We start from the raw sequence: 18,742 nt of genomic DNA on the forward strand, positions 1-18,742 counted from the left end.
TGTGCCTGGGGCATCCATCCCCTGGAGCCCTCTTCTCACCACAAACACTACGTCACTTGGCTTAGGTTGTAAATTTCCCCAGCTTTATTATCTGTGGGGCTCTGATCATAGTTTGAATAAAGCCAAAATTGCAGTCGAATTAGAAACTGGAAACTGAGGTTAACCAAGAGAGGAACTGAAGAATGTAAAGTGGGAAAGAGACTGTAGAACAGACACCACAGAAGCCAGTGGCTGCTAGGGCTATGATGGTGGCCTGTGTGAGATGGACAGACATGGCAGGCCTACCCAAGCTGGCAGGAATGGGCTGCACGGATCCCATTATTAGGTTCTCCAGACCTAACATCAAGACCTCTCCCACCTGCAGGCTACCCTCTAGCTCTTCAAGAAGACAGTCACAACTCCTTCCTGTAAGTTACAGGGTCGTATCAGCATAACAGCATGCTTGCTATGCTTCCTGGAGGAGCTGGTCGTCATCTTTGTGAGCAGGGTTCATTGGCTATCGCACAATCACTTGGATGTGTAAACACACTAAAGGTTTGTTCTCTTTGGTTGATATAAGGTGCAGTCTGAGATTATCAGGAGGCTGCAAAGTTCTTCTAGTGACATCTTAACTTGAGACATCTGTGGCGATAACTGCCATCAAGAAATACATGCACAGCTCAGTGTGAGCATCTTCTGTATTGAACTTCCACCAGTACTTTAGTGTATATCTATTTAAGATGGTAAGGCAGCCTTCTAGCATGGGGTGTCTCCTAAGTTCATCAAGAGGCAGAGTGGATGGAGTTACCATGGAGTTACCAACCCATATAGCCAAGGCTCAAGGTTAGGTGCTTTTATGATAAAAGACAAAACCCGACATCCATCCCTCACACCGTGCAACCGCTTACTAAGCAAAGCAATCATGAATGATTCCCAGACTGAGGGCCAAAGGCTGTTTTCCCCATTCTCATGCAAAGCAGTAGCAATGGGGAGCTGGTGAGGACAGGGTGCTGGCAGCATATACCTTCACAACAGTCTTGCCACACTCGCAGGTCCACTCTGGGGATGTCCTCGCAGCTGCTGTAACCGTGTGGGAACTCTGCCACCCTGAACACATCCTGCTGCACACGGGTGATGTTGTCTGAGTTGTCACAAAGGATCCTCGCCAGGGACGTCTGCTTGAGCTGGGTCAGCTGGGCGGGGGAGAACACGCCTGGGTTCTCATACCACAACCTGGACTCCAGGGATGACAAGAGCGGGGGTCAGTGGGGTCAGCAGAGGGCAGGGAGAATGTCAGCTGCAAGGATCCAAGAGAGAACGTTCTCCCAATGTGGAAATTGTGGATTCAGTTAGCAGGAATTAAAAAAAAAAAAAAAAAAAATAGCCAGCCACTGCTCAAATTCCCACCCAATAAATGATAGAAAACAGCAAGAGGACAGCTAAAACATCCAAGAAGGATGGAGAGCTACGTTAACTGAACTAACCAGCTGATGCTTTGGCCACTTTCCCATTTCCTAAAATAAATTAACATTAAAAAAAAAAAAAATCTTGTCAAAAGCCTCAAGTCTCAATAAGGTTGCTATGGTGCACATCTGAGGCAGAAGACTGGCTGTGAGTGTGAGGCCAGCCTAAGCTATACAGTGAGATCCTATCTCAAAAATCCTAACAAATCAAAGAACGGTGTTATAATCCCGACCCTGCCACGTACAGTCTATCAAAAGGCTCCTGGAGACATTCCCGTTTTCATTGGCTTTAGAGGCCAATGGCACCTGGGACTCAGGTGTGTTAGCCTGAAAGGATAAGGGGCCAGGCAGCCTACAGGAGGTGTGGAGCCATTTGAAGGGCAGCAAGTGGGGAGAGGGTTGCACTGTCACAAGCAAGCACAGGTCCCCTCTGTCCCGAATCCACATCAACCATGTAAGACAAGATTTTCTAGCACCCACCTGTCTCCATCCCGCAGGCGTCGGAACTGTGTGCTGAGCAGGCACATGAGTGTGGGCCCCAGGCGGCTGCCAGGGACCAGGTCTTCCACCATGAGGGCTGGAAACAGATCAATGTTGAGAGTCGAGCCATATAGCCTGCAACAGACGAGGAGAAAGTTGCTCCAGACTTTAATGGACAAAGAGAACTCCCTTTAAATGGTCTTTAATCATATTTTAAATAATTTTCCTCTTTTCTCATATATATAATCTTTACTTATAAGTGATTTGAAAAACCAGAAACGTAAGAAAATTCAAACATAATTCTTTCCTGTGCTCCAAGAAGAACAACCCAACTCCATGAGGCAACCTTTCTATCTTCACAGCTATCTTCTTCCTTAAGTATATGAACAATGAATTGTCTAATTGTAAAGGGTAATATTAAACCCTACCATATATTGAAATACATTTGTCAATGGAAATGCTGGTTAGTTAGATAGGTAGATATCTAACATGAGGCTTAAACATTTTCAAATGTTTAACAAGTATTCTCTTAAGTCCTCCACTCTCTGGGAATATGTATTCCCACACAGAAAGATACAGAAAGAACCAGCAAGACCCACAGGCCTTTCTTTTCTAGACTTGTGCAATTTCCCAAGAGCTTACAAGGCAACAGGTGGTCTTGATTCCAATTGCTGCAGGAGACTGTGCTAGAGTCTGAAACATCTTCCAACCCCTACACCCAACCCTCCATTCCCCACCAGGCTTGGAGTGAGAGTGGAGCACCCTATAATCTGACATGCTTCTGAGAAGACATACATTCATCTTACAACATGACATACATTCATCTTACGTCAAACCTACTCTCATTAAGCTGGAATCTAGCCTGTCCAAGCACAAACTGTGGTCACTGTCTGATGTTCAGGGACAAGCACCCTGGACTAAAGCCTCCGAGGCCTTGCTGGAAGTCACCTGCCATGGGCACAAAGAGGGCTTCTGGTCTTGCTGCACAGGCACCAGATGCCAGTGCCACCTCAGGACACCTACTCCTTGCTCTCCCATTTTTCAAGGGGTAGCAGGAGGCTAAAGAATATCTGTTTCGGGTCTTCTAAGGATGCTCTCCACGGCACTACAAGGCTCTCTCAGCTGGGGGCCTGGGGGCTCCACCAGGGAGAGAAGCTCAAGTTCAGCCCAACTCTTTATCCCCAGGCTGCCCTGAAATGTAAAACTTCAATTAACTGCCAGGACAGTAGATGACAGCTGCAGTCCCCAAGGCCTGCTGAAAATCCTGACAGCCCTGGCTTTCATGGTCATTCAGCTTTCCTCCTGTTCACATCTCATTTTTTCCTCTTTGTAATTGGTTCACAGAAAGAATAAATGAGTAATCTCTCTCTCTCTCTCTCTCTCTCTCTCTCTCTCTCTCTGTGTGTGTGTGTGTGTGTGCGTTGTCATCTTTGCCAGAAGTCTCTCCTCTACAGCTGGTCCAGGTCCACCACCTCCGGCAGCAGTAGCAGTATTACCAGAAACTGAAAAGTTCTGAAATATTTTGGCAAGCAAAAGGTGACTGGGAAAGCCATCCATGGCCATCTGGAGGGGAACACAGGGGACATGATACCCATGAAGTACAGTCAGTGAGCATAAATCCCAATTAAGCATAGCGGTGACAAAAAAAAAAAAATTGTCCCTATGGAGAACATGCTTCCCTCGCTAGTAATCAAATACCATTATATAAATGAACTGCAGCACAGGAAGGCAGAGCAGCTCTCATTCAGAAACTGCTGTACCTCACAAGGGAGAGCCCTCCTGCAAGCCTTCAGGTCTCAACAGCCCCTAGGAGGCCGAAGGTCTGAAGAAGCCTGGCCCTAGATGAGATGACCAAATCCTGAGCAGACCTGGGTCTACCTAACGAGTGGTGGATTATTCGTCTCTCCATGAAACTTTCACAATCGGTTATCCAGCTCCCAGGCCAACTTCTCCTCTTCTATGAGCAATAACCACTCATGCATGAGTCATACTATAGGTGGCGAGCCAGGCCCAGGAGGCCGGCCAGTCTGAGGCCCATTTGCCACGTGACTTTTACTCTCCCAGCTAGGTAAGTATAACTGCTATCTCAACAGTAAACTTCTTACAGTTTACAAAGTCCACCTCCTGAGCACAGAGAGGCTGGCAGACATGACTACTCCAGCGCTGGGCTGGCTAGCTCTGTAGCATCCCAGCTAGTAGACCACAGACGCCCAATCTCAGCCACCAGAGATTTTTCTCATCTGACTGCAAGTCGCAACAGAAGCTTGAGCCTCGAGATGGTGACATCCCAGTTCACAGCCAAGGTTATGTGACAGCTACATGCCTATCAAAGTACCTCAGTTTACCAGTACTCACCTCTGCAGTTTCTCCCGAATCACAGGGCTCTTGATCTCGTTCTTCAGGTCCTCAAAGGTATAGGCAGCTGACAAGTTGCAGTAGACCCTGTAGTCATGGTAGGGTGGGATGCCATGGTCCCGGCCTCGCTGGATATTGATGGCAGCCAGGTCAAGGGCCACTGTGTGCGCCATGGAGAAGAGCCTCTCCGTGAGCTCCGTGTTCAGCAACTGAGAGGGAATGCGCATCTTCCCCGCCACGCCAAACAGCCCTCGGAGAAGTGGGTCGATGCCCCCCTCGTTGACAATCCGGAAGGGTGAGAAGAAGGCTTTGTGGAGGGGCACATGGCCCTGTGGGATGGGCTCAAAGTTCTCATCCAGCCGGTAGAGCAGAGGGTTGATCAGAGTGTGACCAAACCTGAAGGCTGCAGTGGCAAAGGCATTAAAGATGCCAGCATTGACACCGGGGTCGTAGCCCCGGTACTCACCAAGCATCTTCATGCCGACCTCCCCCAGGATCTTGGGTAGCCAGTGCCGGTAGGTGATGTGCTGTATCTCCGCCCCCACTATCTTGCGCGTCTCATGGTAGACAGTGTCCCCATCCCAGTGCGGGTTCAGCTTCAACAGCTCTGCTGCAATCCGGTTGTGCTCCCGGAACCACAGCGTATGCATGCTGGTCAGGCCCAGCTGCTCGTTGGCACGGTGGTCGCCAGCCAGAAAGCATGGTATTGGGCTCTCATTCTCATCACGCATACACTCAGTGGGTGGCCCTGTGGCGAAGGGAAGCAGGGGCTTGCCAGACCTCTGCACAATGCCCTGACGTAGCAGGCCGCGATGGCTGGCCAGGTCCCGGATGCTGCGGGCTTCGTGGTCTGTGCTGCCATACACATTGGATGCATCAATGTAAGAGGTGAGCTGGTTGATCTGCTCTCGAGGGTACACAGAGTTCATGAGCAGGGACGTCATGCCGCTGCCACACACGGGGCTCGATCGCACGAAGAACATGCATCGGGCGCCACTCCGCACCCGTGGATCGTTGGGGGGGATCATGACTGAGAAGCAGGGCGGGTCATTGCTGCACACCGAGCTGCAATGCTGGCCATCAGAGAAGCGGGCCTGGCTCAGGGCCACCACTGTAGAGTCTAAGTCATGGTCAAGAAACTGGCCCCATTGCATCAGCATGTGTGTGAACTGCTCGTCAGGGGTGATCACCTCTGTCCCAATCAGTGTGGTAGACACCAGGCGAGGCATGGGTAGTACATGTCCATTGTACTGACGCTGGGGATTAATGCCCCGCGGTGTGTTGAATCCATTCTCATACACAGCTTTCAGCAGGCGCTCGAAGGCGGTCAGTGAGGCACCCCACATCGGGTGCTGTAGATTGTTGCATGTGCCATCGTGTGTCCTATACTTCTGGTGGAAGCACATGTCTGAGCAGTTGTTCACGCGACGGTGTGCAGTGCAGCCAGACAGGTTGGCGATGAGGCTCAGATACTGCGGGGATACTAGATCATTGTAGTGGTAACCTGTAACACAGTAGGGTGGTGCTGACTTCTACCAGAAGGGTGCAGATCACCACCTTCAGCGCTGGTGCCTGCAGATGTTCTAGCATCTGATCTTGTGGAATGTTCCCTTCCTGCTCAGCTCACTGTTTGATGACAGTCTTGACGCCTTTCCATTGGGTCTATGGTTTTATACCACTAGCTCTAATAAGGCGAGAAACTCAGTACATTCAGAGGTCCAAAGCTGAGGACCTTCAGCCTCACCGCATATTGTTCCATGGAATAGGCAGAGAAGCACCTCTGCACCAGCCCTAGGTCCTCTCCTTATGGCACAGCTTCCCTTTGCCCATCACTGTACACTGCAGTGACAACTAACTATACTGAAGCACCTTTCTTCAGAGTCTATCCTATAGCCACTTACAAGTATGAGGACACCACAGGGGCCTCAGACTCCTGCCATCCACCCAGGATGACACTGTTCATGACACTGGTCTTGGATCTTACAAAATCCATCATAAAGCACACCCACACCCTCCAACCTGGCCAGCCATGGGCAGTTTGCCTTCCTGCTCAGGAGCCTTGGCCTGCCCATCAGCCACAGAAAATCCCCAGGTCTTGCTGGTCAGCAGCATGCTACTATGAGGTCTCTATGACCTTCTTAAAGCCATCAACACAGCTACACAAACACCTCAGAGCTGTTTCATCAAATGTGGCCTGAAGACATTGGCATAGACAAGGCCTTTCCCTTCCTCACCATCCCTCCCTTACCTAGCATTCCAGTCTTCAGACAAGCACACATACCTGAGGACAAGCTCACGAACTGCAACTCATGTATGCATACTCACACATGAACTCTCATAAACACACACACACTCATAATCCTGCCTACACACTCATATGACATGCCCCTATGTAAGATATGCAAGATACTTACTCACACATGGGCACACTCAGATCCACACATGTGCACATATCCAGGAATATGAGACCAATATGCATGTGTATTCTGTTTCTGTTTTTCTCTATCTCTGTCTCTGTGTCTCTGTCTCTATCTTTCTCTTTGTCTTTCCCTCCCTCCCTCCCTTCCTCCCTCCCTGCTAATCAGAGCCAGCACTGGATCTTCTCATTGAAGTATCTCTAGCCTATGTCTGGCTCTGGAGACTCAGGCTACACATTCTAAAGGCTGTAAGAGAGCCCGTTCTTATAGAGGATGATCTGTAAAATATGCAAACCAAAATCCACAATGGCTTCCAGGCTTGGAGAAGCAATTAGAAATACCAGCTACTCCAAGATTAAACTAGGAAGCTTTCCTTTCATCTCTGTCACACCAAGAACTAGACCTGCAAGAAGGACAATCTGTAGAAAGGACACACAGAAAGGCCAAAGTAGACACAGATCAATCAGCCTAGATAATCAAATCCTATATTATTCAAAGTCCCGGTGCACACAAACATGTGTGTGCATGCACAGATGGCTTGTCTGATGACTGGAACACTCTGTAGGGGAGAGATAATGCGGAAGGGGAAGGCTTTGGCTGTGCCAGTGTCTTCAGGCAGCATTTGATAAAACTGAGCTCTGAGCATGAGGGTCCTTGATCCTGGGGTCATTATGTAGCTGTTTTGATGACTTTAGGAAGGTCATGAACACCTGGTAGAGGCATGTTGCTGACCCACAAGGCCTAGGGTTCTGGAGCTGATGGACAGTCCAAAGCTCCTGGAAGGGGGCCCAAAGAAACACCAGGACCTCTGTAAACTCAAGAGAAAGCGGGCTCTGATACTAGTGCAGGCATAGCCAGAGCCTCTGACATGATGCACAGGTAGCAGAGTGTGTGTCTGCTACCTCGCACTCAAATCAGGAGATGGAAGAACACGGTACTGACTTGTTCCATTCAAGTCGACCATCAAGCCATGCTGAACATGCTCCTGGATCAGCTGCAGGGTCCGCTCAAATATCTCTCCTGCCCTTGCTTGTCCCACTGTGTATGGATCCCGTGGGTACCGGAACAGAGCGAGTAGGTCATTTGGAGAACGAGGACGGCTGGCAGGAGGGAGGGAGGGAGGGAGAGAATCAATGAGATAAATCACTGGGGACAAAAATCCAGAAACTAAAAGTGTACTGATATTACTAAATTTCTACGGCTACTTTTGACAACATGGTGCACTGTACCTGACTCATCCCAGGTGGAAGGCGACAGAGCAACAAACAGACAAACAAGAACCAAAGACACTGAAAACAAACCATTAATAAGTCAAGAGAGAGAGTCACAGGAATCGCATTTCAGTTAAGGTGCAGAGAGTCCGTAGCAATTGCCAACATGGAGGGATCCACTGGCCACCTCAGTAACATTTTGTTTTTGCCAAATTGTTTCTAACAAGCCACAAGAATGAGGTGGGTCTTCTAAAAATGTTTTGATTGTGAATCACAGTCCAGCGCCTATGAAGAAGGCATGTCTCCTGCTAGTGCTCCAACCCTAGAGAAGCCACAGTCAGTTGACGCTCCTTATGGCTTGCACATGAGAGCTCTTAGGACTTGTATATTAAAGTTTGGGGTGGGGGGGGGGTGAAACAGGTAAAGGACACATGCACTAGGAAAGCATGCATTGCACCCCACCCCACCCGTTTCTCCATCAAAGCCAGCACCACGGCCCTGTCCACCATACCTGTCAAACAAGTGTGTCCTTGTAGAGTTGATGGCCCTGTCAACAGTTGCGATGGCTTCAACGATAGAGGTAGCAACATATGGATCCCCATTTCGACTTACATCAGGAACTAGGAAAACATGAGCATATATTACTGGGGAGAAGAAAAGAACACTATACTCTTACTCATACAGCTGTGTCTAGACACGACATCATCCAAGCATAAGCCATGCTTTCATCCAAAAGCTATTTCTGCTTGCTGAACCAATGCTCAAGTTACTTCATCATCAATTCTATTAGGAGCTGTTTTTAAACAGTACGGAAATCGTATACTTCTTAATTTGAAAAGTTACACGACATCCTGTAGAAGTGGCAAAATGTTTATAACATGAATCACAGTCGTGCCTATACCCAGCATGATGCCTATGGGGTGGTTGCTGAGGCTCCTCGGGTCTATCTGGTGGACAGTGACATCAGGGAAGGTGTCTTTATTTCAGGAGTCTCTGTTCTTCAAGAAGGACAACCATCCCCAATGCTGGACTCAGCTCCTTAATTTCTCCTCCACTGCCAGTCCTTCCCTCCCGTTAGCACAGTCGTCATGGCAGCATTGTTATTAGGGCCTACACACACACACACACACACACACACACACACACACACACACACACAAAAGCAATACTCAGACAGCCCGCACATACCACACTATTCATGATACACATACCACAGGATATAGAAAAATATATATGCTATCTAACACACTATCTCTTCATACATCACACCTACATATTACACCATCACAGCACATAGAACACAGCACTGAACAAGCCTACACCATAATGCACACCACACAGATAAACACACAACATATAGCAAATAACACACCACAACCTGTTTCATTCAAAGCTTCATACTTTGATTCCTTTTTGAGACAATGTCTTAATACCTATATGTTTAGATATAGACTTACATCTATATATTTATCTATATCTATACCTATCTATGTTCATCTATATCTCTTTATCTATGCCAGACCTCTATCCTATCCTATCTATCTATCTATCTATCTATCTATCTATCTATCTATCTATCTATCTACCTACCTACCTACCTATGCATGCCAGACTAGAATTCACTATGTAGACCAGACTGTCTTGGAACTCATAGAGCTCTCTCTGCTTCTTCCAAGTGCTGGCAATAAAGGTGTGCACCACCAAGTCCAGTGTGCTTCTCACTTTTTCCTTTCTCACCTCATATAAAGTAATCGGTAATGCGACTTTGCCAAGTACAAATAACCATAACCAATCTTTTACCCTCAGCCACTGAAACAGCTCATCTTAGGCCAATGATCTGTTCTCCTTCATATCCTCATAAGCCTGGACATAGCTGTAGAGACCTTGCTGAAATGGTCCTTCACTTGGTTGCTGGGGTGGGACCTGCGTCCCCTGGGACAGGCAAGGCAGCGTTGGGACACTGCTCTGCTCAAGCAGACCTCCACTCTTTGGGATATATTAGGATACACTTGCTTCCTTCAGTCTCTGGGGCATTTGCTCATATTGTATTGCTTGCTCACACTCTTTTCCCCTACTCTGACTCTCTCCCCCATGTTGATTGACAGGTACAGAGTCTAGTTCATACAATCCTTGCCTCTAACCCCATACCCTTACTGGTCATTTAGAGAGTATCTTTTTGTTGACTTTTCCTTTTCTAGCTTGTTTGATGGCTGAACACCCCAGGGCAGAATGGCCAGTTGAGTTCTTAAGACAGGCTCTTCTGGGTGACCTCACCTAGTCCCAAGGTGTTAATATTCTCAGCCCTGACTCCTCTCTGAGCTCTAGGCCCAGACCTCCCTCATTAGCTTTTTCCCCTCGCTGTGTCTGAGCAGGGTTCTTGATTCTCCTCTTCTCCAAAGCTGAACAAGACCATCAGAGAGCAGAATGCAGGTGTGGGGGGATGCAGAGATGGAATCTTGACACTCTGGCTACTCACTATCCCAGGAAGAAACAGTCCATGTGCATGAGTAACATCCCAGGTTGCACGTTACCATACCCAACTGGGAGGTGTATGATGCCAGCAAGGATCACTATAAATCAAACTGTTTGCTATGAAAAGAACTGCTAAACATTGTCAAGAAGTACAAGAAGGGAAAGATATTCCAAGAGAAGCCCAGCCATAGGCCAAGTTAAGGCCAAACATTCTGTTCTCTGAATTATTCAGACATCCTATTCTCATTTGATTTCTGGTACTGTAACAAATATTCTGGCAAAAAGCAACTTAGGGAAGAAAGGTTATATTTGGCTTATAATTCCAGGTTACAGTCCACTATTAGGGAAGTCAGGCAAGAACTTAAAAGGTATCAAATCCAATCAACAGTAGAGAGAAAATAAACACATCCTTTTTCCTCCCTTATGTGGTTCAAGACCCCTTGTTCAGGGAATGGTGCCGCCGACAGTGGGCTTTGTCTGTTTACATTAATGAACAATCAAGACAATTACCCGCAGATGTGTCAATAAGCCAACTATCTAGATAATTTCTAAATAAACTTTTCCTAAGGTGATTCTAGAGTATGTCATGTTGACAGTTCAAACTGACAGCACATATCCTAAATGGATGCTCATAGGATGGAAAAAGAGGCCTGATCCTGTACCACCCAAACCCTCTGAGACAATGCCTTGTGCTTGGCATATACATCTTACCATTCACACTGAGTACCATGCTCACAGAGGCATATCCAATTGTATTCCGAGCTACACACTCATAGCGACCGGCGTCGGCAGTGCCAACATCATTGATGGTCAAGAATCCTTCAGGGCTGATGTGAAATTTTCCACTTTCTGTTACCTGAACACCATCCTGGAGCAAAATAATAAAAATGAGACTGCAATAAGACTAGGGAACAGAAGTTGCTTTTCTGGAAAACAGGAATGTTGATCAAGGTGCAGACAGATGGAAAATTCTCTAAGGGTATGTTTACATCTCTTCCAACCTTCTCAGGTAGAAAACTTACTACTGCTCTCCTAGGTCAAACTCTCTCCATGCGATAAGCTCTTCTACACACTTGTCCTTTGCTGAGAAGAGAGCTATGTACAACAGATGAGCTCCACTATACTGGGGATACCTGTGCTAACCACTGGAGGCCCAGAGCTATAGTGGAAAGGGCCAGGAATCTAGGAATGCCCTGAGAGAGAGTGACTCAGAGACAGAACTGATAAGCCATGTGCAGACCACAGCTGCATCACTCTAGAGAAGAGAAGTGGGCAGTGAGGGAGCTGGAGGACACTGAGAACTGGTACTCTGTGAGGACTGTCGTGAGGTCTCTATATGTCCCAGCAAGCTCCTCTGTATACAGCATGTGAGTTCAGCCTAACAGTGGGCTAAATATAAAGAGCAAAGAAAAACGACATATCAAAAATTCAACTTTACTCCTTGAATCTGTAGACCTATAAAGGACTCTCTTTGCTTCTTATGCTCGAGATTATGTTTTGGTTTATTATTATTATTATTATTATTATTATTATTATTATTATTATTAAAGACTCCCTTTGGCCAGGCAGTTGTGGCACATGCCTTTAATCCCAGCACTTGGGAGGCAGAGGCAGGCAGATTTCTGAGTTCAAGGCTAGCCTAGTCGATGGAGAGAGTGCCAGGATAGCCAGGGCTACATGGAGAAATCATGTCTTGAAAAACCAATAGATAGATAGATAGATAGATAGATAGATAGATAGATAGACAGACTGATTGACTGACTGACTTCAGTGTACTTAAAACACACACTTACTGCATCAGAGGGAGCCTGAGTAAGGTGCCAGCTCTTACCTTGTTCCAGGTGATAGCTGGCTCCGGTTCCCCCTGGGAGCTACAAGGCAGCTGCACGTTGGTGCCCACCTCAACAGTCATGTCACTGGGAATGCTTGCAAATACCGGGGTGACTACAAGGCAAGTGTGAGAACGAGGCAGCAACCTGATTCATACCATGAAGCTTCAGAAGAGCAGAGCCCATAATCAGGCCAACCGAGAGCCGTGCAACTGAACTGGACTCAGGTCTTATTGGCTAAAATGCAAAGCTCTGGGGCTTTGCTAGAAAGCCAGGCTGCCTGCATTCCCTAACCCACACCATGACCAACAGGCAGCAGCTTACAGTGTGGTATGGCCCACTGACAAAGCAATGTCCTGATGTTCAGGATTCATAGACAGGAGAGGGAGCTTAACAGGCACTATCACTGGATCCCACCATAGGGAACTGGGCCTGAGCACATTGGGTTTGCCAAGCAAGTATAGGAAGGGAAGTCCACAAAACCCACAATGGATATTATGGGTCTAAGAGACAAAACAAGGTTTATGGTAGCCTCAGTGGCCTCAGGCTACATCCACTTGTCTGCTATAATATGCTCACTACCAAAGCCAGTCTCATTGAGGCCAGCATGACAGGAGTAAATGTTTTCATAACAAAGGAAGAGATTTAAATGTCTATTTGAATCCCTCATGAACAGAGCCAGGGTTCTAAACATAACACAGAGACCAGAAGAGCTAGAAGGACAATGTTGATGCCATTGTCTTTGGCAGGAAGTCTGTCACTGATGATAGGCATGCACAGATCCACAAGTCAATAGCACCTACCTCTGGGTTGTACAGTCAGGTGGGCCACGACCTTCTGGGAGCCGATGATGTTGACAGCCTGGCACTCATACTGGCCCTGGTCATGCAGGGCCACTCCAGAGATCCTGAGTGTTCCTGAGGACAGCACCAGGTGCCGCCTGTCCACTGAGAGCTGGCTCCCTACAAAGTGGGGTAAGACATCAGACACCCTGGACATAGAGGCTTTCAGGGTTAGGCTAGGAGATAGGAGACAGAGAATGTTATCTCTAAAGATGGCAGTGTCACTGGGCTGAACTATCTGGATCAGATACCAAACGGCTTCTCCTTCTCCAGTAAGCAGGCCCTTATTCAACACCACTTGTGAGCTGCTAAAGCTACTGGCCATCCATAAAGGAGGAATCAAGTGATAACCCCCAAGGAATATCATAGAAAGGAACAGAGAACTGAAGCAAAAGGCAAAATTAGGAGTGAGGACCAGACAAGAACGCGGGGTACATGTAGGGTAGGGCTGACCCCAAGCTATGCCTAAGGAAACAGGCTGAAAGGGGATCTGGGCCCAGACTGCAGAGAAGGCAAGCCCATTAGAGGAGGAGGATGCTCGCACATGTTTTTTGTGGACAAGCCTTTCCACCACGTGGCCTCCCTAGCTAACCAAGAGGTGTTCATCTGGTCTCTATTTCAGTCTATTCCTTAGGACCCTTGAGCAGGACTTCTTAGAGGGAGGGTTTTTGGCTTTTTGGATAAAGAAAAAAAAATGGCAGGTCATCTAGGCTGCAGGGCAGGAAAACTGGAGAGCTACAGAGGTTCAGTCAGTGAACATGGCACCTGCCCTTGCTACAATCTCACCCAACCTTAGGAGCTTCCATCAGACTATGGGAGCTAGTATTAGCAATTACACACCAAGGGTGGAAATGGGGAGATAGCCCTGGAGTCAGGAGATGAACCCTGTTTTAGTGGGCTCTACAAGGGACCTGAAAAACTCTAGCTCACGTGCTGGGAATTTCAATCTATGGTGCCTACAGTGACCACCCATGCTGCAACACAAGGCTGGTCCTATGAATAACTACATCTTCTTCCCCAGCTCACTCTTTTGGGAAAGATCCTAGTTTTGCCTGACCAGGGACAATAGCCTGTGTCCTAGATAAATTAGAAGGTGGAACATCTTACCTCCTTTGGTCCAGGCGATGACTGGCTGAGGGTAGCCCTTAGCCTCACACTGAAAATCCACAGTCTGGCCTTCAATGACCACTCGGCTCTGAGGGGTCACAGTGAACTGAGGAAGGGCTACAGAGGAAGAACATTTATAATGTGATGCTGAGAGACAACATCCTGTAAAGTGACTGTGAAATGCACAGGAAAAGAATTATACCAAAGGTACCATGTACTGTTCGGTTATTCCTCCGAGACGAAAGCCTCCATCTTGGAGGGAAACTTAAGGGATAAGACATGGAAAAGAAGGTGAAATGACAGGATGTTCTTAGGAGGGGAGGGAAATAAATACCACAGAGAAGCTTGCGAAGGCAACAATCGCACGACTCAAAAGAGCTTCAGAAAGTTGCCAAACTGACCAGACTCACTACCCTTCTTCTTCCTTCCCAAGAGTGTAATAAACAATAACACTACTCAGAGAACACTTTCAGACAGTCCCAGCCATGTGGAAGAAGCAGACACCAGCCAAATAGCATCACAGCAGCAGAGACAAGTCAAGCTAATTAGAAAAAACAAACAAACAAACAAACAAACAAAACCAAGAAGAAGCCAAGCTGCCTGAAAGAGACTCAGAGTAACTGAACCAACTGGAGAGGGTACTCCCCAATCTGTGGTGCTGCCTGTAGCCATGTGGGGAGCTCCAGGTCCTCTGCTTTTGTGAAATGTCACTCAGGCTCCAATGGGCTTTGGTGATGCAGCTGTCTGAGTCATTTCTACTCACCCATATTCCTGTAAATAACAGCCTCTCACCCCCCTGCCACGTTCATGGGTTCCCCAAGTTAAACTCTGGTGATATTGCTTCTTTTGTCTCTCATCAGTTCCCTATCTGGGGTGGTAGACATGTACTCATTTTTCTCCAGGAATAGTGCCACATCATACCGCGTCTCCAAGGAAGTGAGGAAGGTGGAAAGCCACAAAGAGAAAGAAAGGTAAGTACACAGAAAAAGAACCCAAGAACAGTGCTCCCTCAGAGCTACACAGAGCAGGACACAGAAGGCCACTCACAAAGTGTGTTGCAGGCGACAATGCATTGGGTACCAAGGACCTTGTATTTAGCCTGAGGGAAGCTGAAGGGAGAGGCCTAACCCACTACTAGTTATAATATGCAAATGATTAAACACATTACCTGGTGCTTCTGTATAGTTGACTCTCAAGTAAGGACTACTGAAGAGTTAAGAGCCTGTTACAGGCCAGTGTGTCTAATCAGAGCCTTCCATGACTACAGGGCTGTGTGGAGAAAGGAAATGGAAAGACCGACTCACAGGAAACTACTAGTGAGGCATGAGACCACTGAGGAGAGAGGCATACTTGTTTGTCTGAGAGGTTCCCAACACATGCCCTGCTTCATAACTTGACCAAAAATAATTAAGCTCACCTAAGGTCAGTTAAGGAATTAGTAACAAAAACTCCTCTCAGGGTTCTGTTTTAAACTTTATCTCAGAAAATAGTACAGCTATCTGCATAGTGAACACTCTTACAATATCACTGTGACTTTGTGGTGCATTCATAGCTGTGTGCAAAACGCTTACACTGGCTCACTATCAATGTAACTCCAGGATACACTCACAGCTGTGTGCATGGTATGCACACTGACTTAAGACTACTCTGGCTGAAGGGTGCATTCACATTCACATCTACGTAAAAGTACACTTACCATTGTAATCTAAGAAAAGTCACAGCTGTGTGCAAGGTGCTCACACTGGCTCATCACCACTGTGCCCCTGGTAGTGTACTGTAACATACTACTGAGCAGCCACTACATATTCAAAGCTGTGTACGAGGCGCACACACTGTCTAGCAACCACCTTGACCTCAGGATGTACTCAGAGTTGACTGCATCATATACACACCAATTCACTTCCAACATCCAGGTATTCATACAGATGTCAGTACCTGGGTGCTCTGAACATTGCAACCTCAAAGTCCTATCCTCCTAAAGAAAGCTGTCTAATCACCAAATCATATATAATAGGTCAAATAAAGTGGCTCTTAAAGATTTTTAAAAAGCAAGGCAGAGATGGAGAAATGGCTCAATCCCTTGGAATCACATAAAACAAAGTTGGGCATGGTGCTAGGGGATTGGGTACCTGAAGCTTCCTAGCCAGCCAGCCTAGTCTACTTGGTAAGTTCCAGGGCAGCGAGAAACTGAGTCTCAAACAAAACAACAACAAAATGTCCCCAAAGCGAGGACATCCCCTTTAGTTGTTCTCTGGTTTATATATGCATACCCACCCACAAACAAATGTACATATGCAGGAACATGTTCACAGAAGCATGCACGTATATCCATATCAAAATAGCTGGGCATGGTGGCGTACATCTTAATCCCAGCACTTGAGAGGAGGATCACAAGCTCAAAACCAGGCTGGGCTGGCAAGACTTATCTCCAAAAACAGAAAGCAGGGAAAAGAACAAATGAAGTGGCTAAGAGGTGTGATGTGGTACAGGCAGGGCAGAGCCAAGAAGGCCACTGGAGCTATGCAAAACCAAGAGTCTGACGACAGCCAAGGATGCTCACCTTGTACAATGATGAAGGCTGTGGCATGAATACTGTCCACACTGTTGGATGCAAAGCACGTGTACTCGCCGCTGTCACTTTGGGCGACATTCTGTATATACAGTCCTCCAGAAGGCGTGATATTCACACGAGGGTCAATCGGCAAGGGTGTCCGGTCACCTCTTGTCCAGGTGATCTGAGGCAGAGGGTGGCCTGTGGCACTGCACTCCAGAGTGACACTCTCACCCACCAGTACCTCTGTGTTCTGTGGCTGGATTACAAAAGTGGGTCGGGCTGTCACAAACAAAAATTCCCAATTAATTTCTTACAGCTTCAGGAGATTTCTGCATGGTATGTTTGCTATCCAGGCTGCTCATTCACCCGGACGGTTTCTAAAATAAGCAAAAGCAGTAGTAGTTAATCACATGCTTTCTTGTTGTTTTTCCCTTTCAAATGAATGTGCAGATGGGGTTGAGGAAATGGCTAAGTAATCCATAAGACACTTGCATTGGAACACAAGGGCCTCAATTTAAATCCCCAGCACACACATGATACCCCGAGTGTGTTAGCACTCCTAATGTAAGATCGGAGGGAAAAGGAGAATCCTCAGATTCTGGATGACCAGCTATTTTATTGTACATAGTGGTGACCAACAAGAGACCTTGTCTCAAACAAGGTAGAAAGCATGGATCAACAGCCAGGATTTCCTTCCAATTTCCATATGGCATGCGTGTGTCTACATGAATACACATATTAAAATTTTAAAAGTGCAGAAAATAAAATGGTACCTACACCCAGGTAATGCAAATGCAGGCAACCTGTAAGCAATGACCACTGGGGGAGAGCTGCATTTCTTCCCCCAGACACACCCTCAACTCTATGAAGAACCTTTACTTTTGTTTATTATAAACACACTGGCAACATGATTAATGGTGGTAGCCCTTCCTGGCTCATAAAATTGTTTGTGAGGTATATTTAAACCATATAAAAATATCATTTTCATCACAAAATGAAAACAGCAAATAACTACAATGAAAGAATAGTTTCAACTCTAAATCTAGCGTGGGGGAGGGCATCCACACATTTCCTAATATGTTTCATAGGAAGGTGTTTGCATACAATGGAGCCATAGTTGATACACATAGTCTACCTGGAGAGAAAGAGCCAAGGCCATAGGAATAGAAGTTGCATGCACCTTTGTGTTGGACAGTACTTTTTTTTTTTGGAATTCATCCTACACATGATTTCCTAAGTCTGTACCATGATATATGTACAGTTTTTTTTTTGCCCCCTGTGAAAGTTTTGGTCCATAATCCTTATTCATAAATATGGAATCCAAAAAGCCCCCAAACCAAGATTCTTTTTAATTGTTTGCAAAATTAAACACAGGTTGCATGAGGCACCTTTAGTACTTATAGAGACTCTCTATGCAGCTTTCTTCATGGACATTAGAACCTGGATTATGGGCTGGAGAGATGGCTCAGAGGTTAAGAGAACTGACTGCTCTTCCAGAGGTGCTGAGTTCAATTCCCAGCAACCACCTGGTGGCTCACTGATGTCCTCTTCTGGTGTGTCTGAAAACAGCTACAGTGTACTCATATATACATAATAAATAAATAAATCTAAAAAAAAAAAAAAAAAAAAAGAACTTGGATCGTGGTGTATCATCCTAGAATGTAAGTTGGAAGTAGACTGTGTTCTATGTTGCCTTTCTTTAAAAAAAAAAAAAAAAAAAAAAATCCCTGAATCTCTGGAATTCAAAGCTAGTACAAAGGTTTTGAATAAAGGATATGGAACCCTGGCACCTAATGGTTTGGAAAAGCATCTGAGGTATTATCAAAAAATGCCTGGTTAAATAAATAATGGACCCTGTATGGAAGTAAGAGAACAGGGAGGCTTCCAGTACACAAGCTTTGCTTATGCTTGCTTGGTCTAGAAGAAACAGAAATGCACACAAATGTTTTGGGCAAAGGACAGGAAGAGGGGTGAAGTAAATGGGGGGAAAGGTGGGAGGGAGGCTTTTCTATTTTTTTCTTTTAATAGTATCT

The 18,742-nt window shown here is 46.5% G+C and overlaps 1 protein-coding gene across 1 annotated transcript in view; it reads right to left on the reverse strand.

The window, feature by feature from the left end:
- The window catches only part of Pxdn (peroxidasin), a 47,171-nt gene that overhangs the window by 10,075 nt on the left and 18,354 nt on the right, over positions 1-18,742 (reverse strand). Inside the window, exons 10-19 of the mRNA XM_034514672.1 lie at positions 16,716-16,988; positions 14,156-14,272; positions 13,010-13,168; positions 12,209-12,321; positions 11,089-11,245; positions 8,417-8,525; positions 7,637-7,794; positions 4,278-5,781; positions 1,923-2,057; positions 1,004-1,212 (exon numbers count right to left, since the gene is read on the reverse strand). Coding sequence (XP_034370563.1) covers positions 1,004-1,212; positions 1,923-2,057; positions 4,278-5,781; positions 7,637-7,794; positions 8,417-8,525; positions 11,089-11,245; positions 12,209-12,321; positions 13,010-13,168; positions 14,156-14,272; positions 16,716-16,988 — 2,934 coding nt within the window. The remainder of the gene's footprint in view (positions 1-1,003; positions 1,213-1,922; positions 2,058-4,277; positions 5,782-7,636; positions 7,795-8,416; positions 8,526-11,088; positions 11,246-12,208; positions 12,322-13,009; positions 13,169-14,155; positions 14,273-16,715; positions 16,989-18,742) is intronic.

This window comes from Arvicanthis niloticus, chromosome 11 (genome assembly GCF_011762505.2).
Source record: "Arvicanthis niloticus isolate mArvNil1 chromosome 11, mArvNil1.pat.X, whole genome shotgun sequence".
NCBI lineage: Eukaryota > Metazoa > Chordata > Mammalia > Rodentia > Muridae > Arvicanthis > Arvicanthis niloticus.